Consider the following 13,938-nt stretch of genomic DNA (forward strand, 5'->3'; position numbering starts at 1 on the left):
CCATAATTTTAGCAAACTGAACGCATTGGCAGGTTTAGCTCCCATCCCAAAAAAGTTTGGGGTTCCCTGACTGACAGTACAGACCAAAAGTTTGGACACACCTTCCCATTCATTTGAATGAGAAGGTGTGTCCAAACTTTTGGTCTGTACTGTATCTTTTCAAATCCGGCTAGACTGCGGTTGTATTTGACTATGTTTTTTTTCCCCCCCTTTGCTTATGGTCACTTTTATTGACTTTATTTTTTCACAAGTATCTGTCAGGAGTTAAGCCTCTGTGTTCCCATCTGACCACCAGAGGGAGCCATCTCCTGAATATTGACCTTCACCTGACCTCTGTTATCTCCTATCAGCCACTGCTAACAGTGCCTGGACTTTCCATTAGCTGTTTTCTCATACAGGTATCATCACAACTGTATTTATTCAGGTACCAAGTTTTGCTCTGTGCAAAGTCTTGTTTGTTTCCTCCTCAACAGTCTGAACATTGTTTTACTTCTAACCTTTGAAGTAATTTGCCCTTTGTCTGATCGACTACATCTAGCTTCTCCCTTGTCAAGTTTGTGCTGCCTGATTATTTGCAGACTGGCTGGTTTTCTCCTTAACCATCCACTCGTGCCTTGTATATGTTTCCTGTTGTACGTTTCTAATAAACACTCGTCCTGACAAAGAGATGTTTGATATTGTAATATAGAACAACAAAAAAACATACCAGGACAGATCTGTTAAATTTACAAAAATCATTCAATGTAATATACAGTTGATAAATACCATAACAAAAACATCTTTATCTACAATGTCATCAGAAAATCTTCTTTTTGCAAACAGCAGTACAGCCGTGAGCCCGTAAAAAGAAAATGTTCATGCACGTTTACTGAATGCCCGTGGACAAAAGGGCGTAGCCAACACTGAACACATAAGGGAAAGTGAGGGTGAAGTAGGTGAGTTTAGACGCATCACATGAATTACTCATTTTAATTAACACCCTGAACCCTGCGCATTGTGCAGGGAGCCCGTTTGTGCTGTTCACGTGATGCATGCTCCTTCTATGAAGCCTGACTCATGGAAATGAGGAAATTAGATAATCAGAGTATAAATTGTGTGGACATCCTACAGACATCTTACAGTCACCTGCACACCCTGTCTGGGCAGCACTTGTACACAGTCAGTAGGGAGTCACTATATGCACCTTACTGACTGGAGTGCACCGTACGACAGCGTCACAGTGGAACTGTAAGGGTTCTGTGGACTCAGACAACCAGTCAGTATCTGCTGTGACCAACATTTGCCTAATGAAGTGCGACACATCTCCATCTTGATATGGCGCACCTGCGAGGATGGATTGTCTTGGCAAAGGAGAAGTGCTCACTATCACAGATTTAGACAGATTTGTGAACAATATTTCAGAGAATTGGTTATTTTGTGTATGTGGAAAATGTTTCACATCTTTGAGTTCATACCATAAAAAATGAGAGCAATAACAAAAGTGTTGCGTTTATATTTTTGGTCAGTGTAGATCAAACCCGGTCCCGCTTTGCCCACTGTTTGCGGCCCCACCTCCCGCCCGTATCATTGACAGCTCCCCCGCCTGTACTTTCAGCCGCGTTTTGGACGTTTGGCGTCGGGTTTTTCAGTTTTTGTCGACTTGGAGGGTTATGGCATTGAGGAGCGGTCTTGGGTCTCCCATTCTCTTATCCTGGATTCTTCCCTCATTGATGATTTCTTCTGGGCCCATCCTGACAGACATTCTGGACCACCTGGAGGCAGTCGTTGAGGGTGGTGGTGGGGGGGGGGGTACTGTAATGGTACGCCTGGGAGTCCTCTCCTTCCCCCTCCCCTCTCTTTCTCCCCAGATTGGACCCAGCTGTCGGCACTCACCTCATTAGTCCTCTTGCTATTTGAGATGAACCTTCTCCAGCATTCATCACCAGTTCGTTTCCCTCTATGGAAATTCAACCACAAGTGCCGACCTGGGTTCATTGACCTACACCCTCCACCTGGCTTACGCCTGAATTCCCAACCTCCAGCCATGCCGCGACTCCAAGCCACGCAGCCGTACCATCTACCTCCACATCTGACTTCACCAGCCGCTCCAAACTTGTGCTTTGCATCAGTCAATGGAAAAAACCACACTCACCGTCTGGACCTGATTCTGTTTCCATCGCCTCTGGAACTCGCGCTCCTCCATCACTCACAAGAACCCTTCCACTTCATATCATCCTGGGAAATAAACCAGTGACTTTATCCACTCCTGTGTCTGTGATCTTTCCGGTTTTCGAGCGTCATCACAAATCATGACACATCCTCTTCAATGCTCACCTCACTTCAGCCGTACTAATCTTTGTTACTTCCTGCTCCACAGTCACTGCTTATATGTTTTGTTGAAAATATGTCAAACGAGTGTATAAACGAACACAATCAAAACAGTGTTAAAAAAATATTATTTCATCGTAGTTATACCTTCAAAACATTTATTAGGAAGCATATTCAGACAATAACCACATAAAAGTTGTTTTAAAAAAAGGTTTTAAGGAAATAGAAATACAAATCCCTGACAAATGTGAGACATTCAAGAAATACATCAAAATAGTTTAAAAAAGTAATACGATCCCAGACTACATTCCAAGGTCCAGACTTCCTCTACTGTCTAAACATTGTGCTCTTAGTTGCATTAAGTTTTATTTAAACTTTGAGGTTTGTGTGTTTTTCTCTTCTTTTGGAAAAAAAATAAAATGAATTAAGTTAGAAAATTAACTGAGTAAAGTAAAAACCCCATGATTCACACTCACAATGCTTTTGGCACTCAGAGACTGAGTGATACAAGTGTTGATACAGTGTTGACAAACGACAACTCCTTGTAATTTGGTATGTGTTTCCACTGACACAAACCATGCAGCTGAGTTTGTCAGGCTTTTCAAATGTTCAATTTCCACAACAAGCATCTCCTTGATGTCATTCTTGAGCCTGTGAAAAATCGCTAAACCAAATGCAGAAGATGTAGAGAGTCTCTTTGTTAGATGATTGTTACTGACTGCTAGAAAATGTTAAACAAACTATTACAGAAATAAAATATGGCCTGGATGTCATATAATAAAATAAAATAAAAACATTATAACCCTTCTGAAAAAAATCTCAAACGTACGTTATTGACAGCTGCGTGGACAACTTTGTCAAATGTGTAATATGTAAACGTTGCTGCATCCACAGGTCTAAAATCATCGCAGTGCTTTGTGTTGGATTTCTAACCCTGCCTTGGTTCTACTGCACCGTAGAAGGTATTCTGTCCTAAAGTGCAAGAGTTCCTCAACATCACAGCCCAGTTCTTCTATTCTTGCCTGTTTTAGTGATTTCCCCTGGTTTGGTCTGTTGGTGGACGGCACATGTAGGACTCTGATGATAGGCAGTTGTGGGTGGAGGTTGTGTGGCAGCTGGTGGGCCAGGACCATGTCCCAAGCATCCACCAGATGGACATTCAGTCCCTTGAAGACGGCCCGCAGCAGCTTATCACCCTGTATAGAATACCAGTCGCTGTTGGTCAGTGTTTCATAGACGGTCAAAGCTTTGGGGTTTGCTGTCCGGATGACCACCAGCGTACGTGGCGCTCTGGACAGCAGCCGCACCACCGCCTTGCGGATGTTCTGTAGACGTCGAATGTAAAAATCGACAGGAAAAGTGCTGAAGTGCGACCAGACACCGATGACTACGACAGTGTTGGGGCCTCCGTCTATGTGGTCTAGTTCATTGGCAACATAACGCAGCTGAGTCACAGGAATATTAGCAAAACGGATAGGAGGACCGTGGCAGCGGTAAGTCACCAAGATGTTGTTTGGGTAGTCCAAGGCCAGGAGAGGTCCACCTTGTTTGGAGCTGTGCAGGTCAAACTTCTTGAGATCTTGAAGAAAAACAGGTTTGTAACAAAATATATCAGTTCTGAGAAAACCCCACCCTGATGGACAGATACCTGGAAATGATGCAAGGAAGTATTCAAACCACTGTCTGATGGTGGAGTCTCCAAACAGGTGGAGCCCCTTCCCTCTCAGACACTGACTGACTGCTGTGGAGGAATTGAACTGGTGTACTTTGGTTCCATCTAGTGGTCTCCAGGCACCATGATAGTAATAACCAGAAGGTTCTGTCCTCACAATGTCACCGATCCCCCTGGTTTGGTCTGAAAAGAAGATAAAATGGTCAATAACACATGGTGTATACATAAATTAGATTAAATGTACTTTTACTTAATGAAGGAAAGATCTGGTGGATCAGACTAACAGCCTGCGGTTCTGATGAACTGCCAGAAAAACTCATTATTTCTGTTCTAGTCTCCTGATTGCTATTTAAAATGTAAACATATTTCATTAAGGTGTTTCTAGACTTTATTCACCATAAATACCAAGTAAAGGGGATTTATTCTTTTGTTTTTTTGTCACTGAAACAGTTTCAGGACACACTACAGAGACTGGATCTCTGTTTTGAAAGGGCTGTAGGAGGTCAGAGAAGGAGCTCGGACTGCTGTTCTCTGAACCCAGAAAACCCAACAGAGAGACGGACAGGTTTTACCTTCTCTTGGGTGCACACTTATGTTGGGATGGGTTGATGGAGGAATGGAGACCTTCATATTGATGCCACTGAATTAAAGCAAAGGAAATTTCACAGGTCACAGGCACTAATCAGCAGGAAAAGTCATTTGAGAGATTTGAGTCAGTCTAAATTAAATTTTAAGAAACATTTGGACATTTGGTAAATGTAAAGAAATAACAAATTAAGATGAAATAACAAGATTAGATTCATTAGATCAACTGGGTCACAGAGAGACGGAAGTACCACTGTTTCCATCACCTTCTGTACAAAATTAGACAGTGAAAAAAATCTATGTGGACTTCAAGACATTTACACCATTCTGACAGAATGTAGCAGATTTCCAGCTCACCTCTGAAAGAGCATCTCTTCCTGAGGTTTGATGTTTTTCCTAAATCCTCCCGTGGCATGAGTGACCCGGGCATCACAGCTCAGTTTCTTTGGCTTGTAGCAGAACCACTGCTCACCTGTGTGCAGGTCAGTGTAGTTGCACAGTTGCTGCTGAGTTGCATTAATGTAAACGTTACAGGTGGTGGTTTCAGTCAGAGAGCCTGAGCGGAAGAGACTCTGGAAGTAAATTCTGTGAGGCTGCATACGGTTTAGTTGCTGGAGCACAGTGACTGCCTCACTCGAGTGAACCAGGATCACCTGATGGAAAACACAAGATCAACCCTTACTTAAGGTGGAATGACTTTATATGTGAATTGCTGTTACATATTAGGTTTAAATAATACAGTTTTGGACATTGTTTTGACAAAAGATAAGTCCATTTAAAAACGTATCATTGCCAGTGGCTTTTGGTTACCCTGATTTATTTTGTGTTTTAACCATTAGGGAAAACAGTTATTAGTCTAAAGAAGTGGAGACAAGAAATTTCTGGGTTCTCCTTCAGCAGGAATGTGTTGGGGTCATAACCTGCAACTGTCCATCAGTAATAACTTGACATTCCTGTTAAATGATGCCTAAATTAGAACATTGGACAGACTGCTACCTAAAAGATGGGCTAAACACACAAAACTGTTTTTGTAAATAAATGAATTGTTACAACAACTTCATAACTCTACTGTTTATAGTACAATATTAATTACACAATATAATATATAATAATATTTGTTCATTTAAAGGAGGGTCTAAGGGCAGGGATGCCACGTTTAGTGTGTTTAGTTTAGTTTAGCACTCAGCTAATGAATTCTATGACTTAATGTTCATGTTTATTATACAATTACCGGTATGAAGCCCATTGAATGTCATGGGTATCTCTGTCAGTTCTCTCCCCCTCTACATCCACGAGTGTCCACCTGGGAGATATTTGTCACGATCCGCTTCCACTCTCGCCTTGGCTCCCAAGACATCAGGTGATCCTCTCCCCAAGTCTCGCTCCGCTCCAGTGACGCCTCACTTCCAGCCGAGCTCCCAAGACTCCACGAGTGGCTGCTACGTTGCCTCAACTCCAGAGCTCCAAGCTACTAACCACAACAACCTGACCTGTTAGTTTTCCTGCCTGGAAAATTAAAGACTCTTTGCTTCTCGCTACTCGCCTGAGTTTTCTTCTGGGTTTTAAGCATCTGGGTCTGCCACGTCATACAAATCATGACATTGAGATGACTATTGTTGTAAATATTTGGCTATATAAATAAAATTCAATTGAATTAATTAAAGTCTTCTATCTGTACTTTGAATGTAAACAAGAACTGCAGTCAGAAGAAACATCTTGTACAGAAAGAACAAGTACAAATAGACTGAATAGACAATTTTCTTGTTCTAGAATTACCTGGACTTGCACATTTCCTTCCCACAGTAAAGGGAATAGAGCCGAGTAGCTGCCGTTGAGATGGTCCACCACTTTTCCTGCCACACCTGCCAGAAGACTGGGACTGTGCAGCCGGGCCAGTAGGAAATCTCCTCCATATTTCTTTGGCTTACCGTGGAAGTTATACATCTTTATTAAAACCCCCAGCTCATCTCCAACATGCCACTGCCCCCCTGCTCTCTTTGGGAGAACAGTGAAGGTGCTGTGCCGTGGATCACTGGTGTCATTCCAAGAAAAGTTTAGTGGAAGAGGTGGAGTTGAAGGCCAAGCAGTTACGTTTTTCAGGAAGTCCAGTTCAACAGCTTCCTTTGAGGGCTGTTGATGGGTAGGCAGGGAGCTCTTCACCTGGTCAGGTTTGACGTAAGCCGCCATGAAAACAAGGATTTGTTTATTCGGACTCTGGAAGAAGGGTTGGAGAGTGTAAAAGGATTAGTTGGAATACTGTACTTTTGTAATACTACGGCATAAAGTGTTTAAATACATTGGTTGCAATTCAATGCAATCTAGTGGCTTCAAAGTGTACCTTAAAACAGTGTTTCCCAACCCTGGTCCTCTGGGAACACTGTCCAGAATTCTTTCAATGCAACCCTGCTCAAACACACCTGCCTTTCATGACTGCCATTGTCAGGCTTCTGCAGAACCTGATGATCATTTGAATCAGGTGTGCATAGGACAACATGCAAAACATGCAGGTAAGTGGGCCCTAAGGGCCAGGGCTGAGAAACACTGCTTTAGGGTACACTTTGAAACCACTACTATGCATTGGATTGACAACAGGCTGTGATAGGCTAATGATGTAACCATGACTACTTCCTACAAGGACACTGCACTAAAAAAGACTTATTGTTTTGTTTTTCCAAACACGTTCCATCTTCCACTGAACTATTCAAATGGTCTCTAAACTGAACCCGAGGGCTCCACATTCCTGACTTAAGGCCTGTTCACACCGGGACGAATTTCACCGTCGTTGACGTTTAACGTTGTTGAACGTCGTTGACGTTTAACGCCTCGTGACTAAACAAAGGGCACCAATGAGAGTGTGCACACCGACGTGAAAAAACGCCACGCGTCAAAGCGTAAAAAAAACCGCCTCGGGTTCGTTTTTTTTTTTCGACGCGTCGAAATCTACTCGACCAATGAGAATGGCGCTTTTGCACACGTGTCTGGAGCTTCTGAAGTTACAGTAAAACACAACTTGGGGCCGCTCAAACACAAAACTGCCTTGCTGAGCACACATACCAGCGTAGAAGATAGACGCCGAGTAGCGTCTACACTGCCGCGATAAATAATGACGGACATTCTAAAATATCCCCGAACCAAGCACCAGTTGGAGCTACTGGTGCTTGAAATATTCATGTTTTCTTTGTATGATTCTGACAATCGCGTAAATACTTGCTCTCTTCTTCTGAGTGAAAAGCGACTTTAAGAAGCGTAAAGTTGCGCAGCGCCACCTTATGTACAGGAGTACTTCTGTTTACATTAAGCGCCATCTAACGTCAGGGAATGAAATTGCATGTTCGCTCGGCTCATCGTCAGCGCCTGGGTGTGAACACAAAAAACGTGGCAAAAAACGCTGGCAAATAACGCCTGGCGAATATTCGTCCCGGTGTGTACGGGCCTTTAATCAGGGAGGGTGAAACTGAAGAACTGTTTTACTGTTTTGATCTAAAAGACTAAAAAGCATAAAAATGACCTCATTTGTAACTGTTTATCAAAGCCACTTAGGGGAAAAAGTACATTCATTATATGAAGACACTATTTGCTTTAACGGTTTCATTATTTGAACCATTTTTCCCAGAAGAATCTACCAAATCAGTTTAGGAGAAAAGAAGGAGTCATATTTTGACTGCAGCAGGAGTAAACTGCTGGAGGAGTTACTCCACCTGAGATTCTTGCTTTACAATAAGTACCACAAGGGGCGGATGACATCACAACACCATTTTACATGGCATTAGTTGAATTTCCCAGTTTGGGATCAATAAAGTATCTTTATCACATCATCGACCCTTTGTTTAAATGAAAAAAATCAATATTTGTAATCATCTAGTAGAAAATATTAAGTGTATAATTTTCTGTCTTTTCTTATTTTCGAAAAAGCAGAACAGGGCATTTCAATTAGTTGGCAAATTTGTTTTGGTGCTGCAGCCTTCACCTTATTCAGGCAATCAAGAGCACTTCTCATTTTTGTACAATTTACTTTTAAAGTAGGAGTCAGGTCTATTAAAAACAACCATTTATTAATCAGCTAGATGGGGTCACATTTGGTAACTAATATCATCACTGTTCCTCCACTCAACATGTCCAAACCATCTCCATCTGCTTCCCTGCATTTATCTCCAGAACATCTACCATGACCTGTTCCTCTGACAGATTCATTCTGATCCATCCTGGTCCCAAAGAGAACCTCAACATCTTCATCTCTGCTCCCTCCAGCTCTACCTCCTGCCTCTGCATCAGAGTCTCTAAATCAACAACATGGCTGCTTTCCTTTCATTCTTCATGACACTCTTGAGTCACACACATCACACCTGAAATCTTACTCCACCCCTTCCAACCTGCTTGCAGACGCCTCTTCACCTGTTTCTGCTGTGTAAGCTCACTCTTCCTCTCTAATTTACACACAGATACTCTGTTTTGCTCCTGCTGACCTTCATTCCTTTCCTTTCCAGACCAAATCTCCACCTCTCTAGACATCCCTTTACCTGCTCTCTGGTCTTGCTGCAGATCACAGTGTCATCTGCAAACATCATGAACCACAGAGGTTTCTGTCTCACATAATCCATCAGTCTGTTCAATCTTCTTTGGTCACTCCAGACTTCCTCATCTAAACCACAGCTCCTCTCTCTGGATACATGATAATAGATTATCTTTGGCACACTAAAGATTTTTTTTAATGAAATTAGTTATTTTTGCAGCATTTTCTCCTACCCAGAAGTACACCTCAATCTCTCAGGCACTGCCTTCCACTCCATGTGGGTGCATGGATGACCAATGTGAGGACTCACTTGTTTTCATGGATTTTTGTAGAAAATACTGCTTTAAATTTGTTTTTTTTATGAGGAATTAACATTATGATACACTTAAAAGCTCATAAAAGTTCATTTTGCATGATACAGACCCTGGTTTCTGGTTTGGTCATCTTTATCTTTTGTTGTTCTGTAAAGTTTATGATAATTATGTTTGAGTTTCTGCTACATATGTCTCCGTCATGTCCTCCACACCAAATGTTACCTAATTAATAGCTTTTACTAAAGTTCACTTTTAGTGTGTTCTTTACCTCAAGACACTGCTTGTTGTAGAACAGGATTGTCAAAACACACACAGCCAAGAACAGAAAGATGGATCCATGCCGTAATGACAACATTCTGAGAGGATTGTTTTTTGTGATCAACCAATCAGCTAAATCAACAGGTTCTGGAACAAAAATGAAAAATAAAATAGTGGGTTTAGTCATTTTCAATCTGTTTAACCCTTGTGCTATCCTACGCACTTTAACATTGGGAGTTGGGTCATATAGACCCACTACACAGTGCTCTGAACCTTTTTCTTTAATGATTTGTGATCTTCACTGGTGTCCATGGATTACATGAAATCTTTCCACCTTTATCCACCTTTGTCATGGTAGGGAGAACACGTCAATGCAAGGGTGGGGTCATCTAAGATAGCACAAGGGATAAACACTGGATACTCACCTCTATTTTCTTCTGCTCTTTGGAGTAACAGCATATAGATTTTTATCTTAAAGTCCTAAACTTCCACCTGGGTTCCAGTACATAGCAGTTTTGCTTTGTTTGCGTCGCAACACGTATGTGCTATTCACTATTTTATTTTTCATTTTTGTTCCAGAACCTGTTGATTTAGCTGATTGGTTGATCACAAAAAACAATCCTCTCAGAATGTTGTCATTACGGCATGGATCCATCTTTCTGTTCTTGGCTGTGTGTGTTTTGACAATCCTGTTCTACAACAAGCAGTGTCTTGAGGTAAAGAACACACTAAAAGTGAACTTTAGTAAAAGCTATTAATTAGGTAACATTTGGTGTGGAGGACATGACGGAGACATATGTAGCAGAAACTCAAACATAATTATCATAAACTTTACAGAACAACAAAAGATAAAGATGACCAAACCAGAAACCAGGGTCTGTATCATGCAAAATGAACTTTTATGAGCTTTTAAGTGTATCATAATGTTAATTCCTCATAAAAAAAACAAATTTAAAGCAGTATTTTCTACAAAAATCCATGAAAACAAGTGAGTCCTCACATTGGTCATCCATGCACCCACATGGAGTGGAAGGCAGTGCCTGAGAGATTGAGGTGTACTTCTGGGTAGGAGAAAATGCTGCAAAAATAACTAATTTCATTAAAAAAAATCTTTAGTGTGCCAAAGATAATCTATTATCATGTATCCAGAGAGAGGAGCTGTGGTTTAGATGAGGAAGTCTGGAGTGACCAAAGAAGATTGAACAGACTGATGGATTATGTGAGACAGAAACCTCTGTGGTTCATGATGTTTGCAGATGACACTGTGATCTGCAGCAAGACCAGAGAGCAGGTAAAGGGATGTCTAGAGAGGTGGAGATTTGGTCTGGAAAGGAAAGGAATGAAGGTCAGCAGGAGCAAAACAGAGTATCTGTGTGTAAATTAGAGAGGAAGAGTGAGCTTACACAGCAGAAACAGGTGAAGAGGCGTCTGCAAGCAGGTTGGAAGGGGTGGAGTAAGATTTCAGGTGTGATGTGTGTGACTCAAGAGTGTCATGAAGAATGAAAGGAAAGCAGCCATGTTGTTGATTTAGAGACTCTGATGCAGAGGCAGGAGGTAGAGCTGGAGGGAGCAGAGATGAAGATGTTGAGGTTCTCTTTGGGACCAGGATGGATCAGAATGAATCTGTCAGAGGAACAGGTCATGGTAGATGTTCTGGAGATAAATGCAGGGAAGCAGATGGAGATGGTTTGGACATGTTGAGAGGAGGAACAGTGATGATGTTGGTGAAATGAAGATAAGGTTGGAGCTACAAGGAAAGAGGAAGACCAAAGAGGAGGTTCGTGGATGTAGAGAAGGAGGACATGAGAGGGGTTGATGTAAGTGAGGAGGATACAGAGGAGAGTGTTGGATGGAGGTGCGGCGCCCCCTAAAGGGAGAACTGGAGAAAAAACTCACACGTCTGTCTCAAAATTTTTAGAGGAAATGGTTACTGACAAAATTATGTACTAATGCAACAAACAGTCATTTTAATTATCTGTTGAGTGCTAAATATTATGAATCTTATAATAAATGGAAAAATGTTCTGGAAATATAAGAAAAATAATCTATGAAAAAACACAATTATTCTTGTGTCTTTATGAAAGAGGGATTTTTTAAAAACAAATTATTAAGAGTGTTTTAAAAAGTCACTTTAGATAAATCATATAAATCTAGCTGATTAATAAATGGTTGTTTTTAATTGACCTGAGTCCTATCTTGAAGTAAATTATACAAAAATGAGGAGCGCCCTTGAACACAGTGAAGGCTGTAGAACCAAAACAAGTAATTGAAATGCCCTTTTCTGCTTTTTTAACAATAAGAAAACAAAGACCGAAAATTATAAACATGTAATATTTTCGACTATGATTACAAATACCGATTTTTTTGTTTATTTAAACAAAGACTACATGATGCGATAAAGATACTTTATTGATCCCAAACTGGGAAATGCAACTAATGCCATGTTAAATGGTGTTTGTTACGTCCACAAGCGTACAAGTCTAGTGCTAGAGTGTACGCAACATAAACACACACAATGTAGGACTTTTAAGGGTTTTATTGAACATGGAGAGGAGGTAGGGACTAAGGTTGGGCCAAAAGAATGAAATAAATAGAACAAAACCCAGCTTGGCTATCAGAGCTCTAAAACTAAAACAAGAAAACAAAAGTCTCACTGACTTATCTATAAAGAGGTGATAAAACATACAAGGGTGGCACCAACTTACCTAGTGTGTCTAACAGAAAGCAAGCTACGTGAGATGTACAGGGTACCCTGTCTTACCTGTCCACAAACCTCCCACAATCTCCAGCACAAAGAGCTCAAAACATTCATCTGGTTGTGATCCAGAAAGAGCTCTGTCCTCAAGTGATTCCCAGGAGCTTATATGCAGGCCTGGTGGCGGACTCTGGGGCCTGATTACACAGCTTGTCAGGTCTCCACCAGGTGTCTTCACTCAGAACTGGAAGTACATGCAGAGGAAGGAAACAAAAGAAAGACAATGAAAAACCCCTGCATGTAACACCTCCACCCATACAAGACCAAACACTTTTGGTACAATGCAAGAAAAAAAAAGAATTCTCATTCCAGGATTGCTCTGGACAAAGCATCAGCCATCACATTTTCGGAGCCCTTTTTATGTTGTGTGTTCAAGTTGTAGTCTTGACAAATTAGGGACCACCTCATAAGACGCTGGTTGCTGTTGTACATTCGGGAGAGAAATACTAAAGGGTTGTGGTCCGCAAACACCTTTATCGGTACACAACTAGAGCCTAAATACACTTCGAAGTGTTGCAGGGCTAACAACAGTGCAAGTGTCTCCTTTTCTATTGTCGAGTAGTGTAGTTTGTGTTTGTTGAACTTGCAGGAGAAGTGTGTAACTGGGTGGTCAATGTTGTCCTCATCTTCTTGCAAAAGAACCGCGCCTGCTCCCACAGAACTACCATCCACTTCAAGCTTGAAAGGCCTGGAAGAGTTGGGAGCAGACAAGACAGGATTGCAGCACAGGATGCCTTTGAGTTTATTGAAAGCCTGCTGGCATTCGTTAGACCACACAAAAGGCACAGAAGGACTAGTCATCGATGTTAAGGGTGCAGCAACAGAGGAAAAGTTCCTACAGAACCGGCGATAATAACCAGCCAGTCCCAGAAAGCGACGGAGTTCTCTCCTGGTGGTAGGTATAGGAAAGTCCTTGATGGCCAGCACCTTAGTATCAGCTGGACATATCTTCCCACTGCCAACCTGTTGTCCAAGGTAAAGGACTGTGCCTTTCCCAAACTCACATTTTGCAAGTTCAATGTTAATGAGGCTGCTGACAAACGCTAGAAGAGTTTCCTCAGAGATGACACATGGCTGTTCCAGTCATCTGAGTACAACACAATGTCATCAAGATATGACCTACAGTTTCTAACATCCCCCAGTACTTTACTCACCAGCCTTTGGAAGGTAGCAGGTGCGTTGCACATCCCGAAAGGCATGACTGTATACTGGAGAAAGTAGTCAGGTGTAACAAAAGCTGAAATATCCGAAGCATGTTTAGTTAGAGGAACCTGCCAATAACCTTTTAGCATATCCATCTTGGTCACAAATTGTGCAGGACCAATCTCATCTATGCAGTCATCAATAAGTGGTAATGGATGGGCATCTGGTACTGTAATCGCGTTCACTTCCATTTTTTTAACCTCCAATAGACAAAGGGAGCTCCAAGAACTACTACTTAGAATGGCTAGACCATGCTGCAAGAGGTACTCCACCTCTTTTCTCATCAGGTTTCTCTTTACTGGGTTTATACGATATGCGTTCTGTTTAATAGGAG

General features: G+C 41.7%; 1 protein-coding gene across 1 annotated transcript; it reads right to left on the bottom strand.

Moving 5' to 3' along the window:
• Positions 1-2,930: 2,930 nt before the first annotated feature.
• Positions 2,931-6,751, bottom strand: LOC101161718 (NXPE family member 3-like). The gene is made up of 5 exons (XM_020702794.2): positions 6,341-6,751; positions 4,922-5,217; positions 4,552-4,619; positions 3,956-4,162; positions 2,931-3,886 (listed from the first exon to the last, which is right to left on the bottom strand). Exons 1-5 carry the CDS (start codon positions 6,749-6,751, stop codon positions 3,210-3,212), a joined length of 1,659 nt encoding a protein of 552 aa, XP_020558453.1. The 3' UTR covers positions 2,931-3,209.
• Positions 6,752-13,938: the final 7,187 nt, after the last annotated feature.

Source organism: Oryzias latipes, chromosome 23 (genome assembly GCF_002234675.1).
Source record: "Oryzias latipes chromosome 23, ASM223467v1".
NCBI lineage: Eukaryota > Metazoa > Chordata > Actinopteri > Beloniformes > Adrianichthyidae > Oryzias > Oryzias latipes.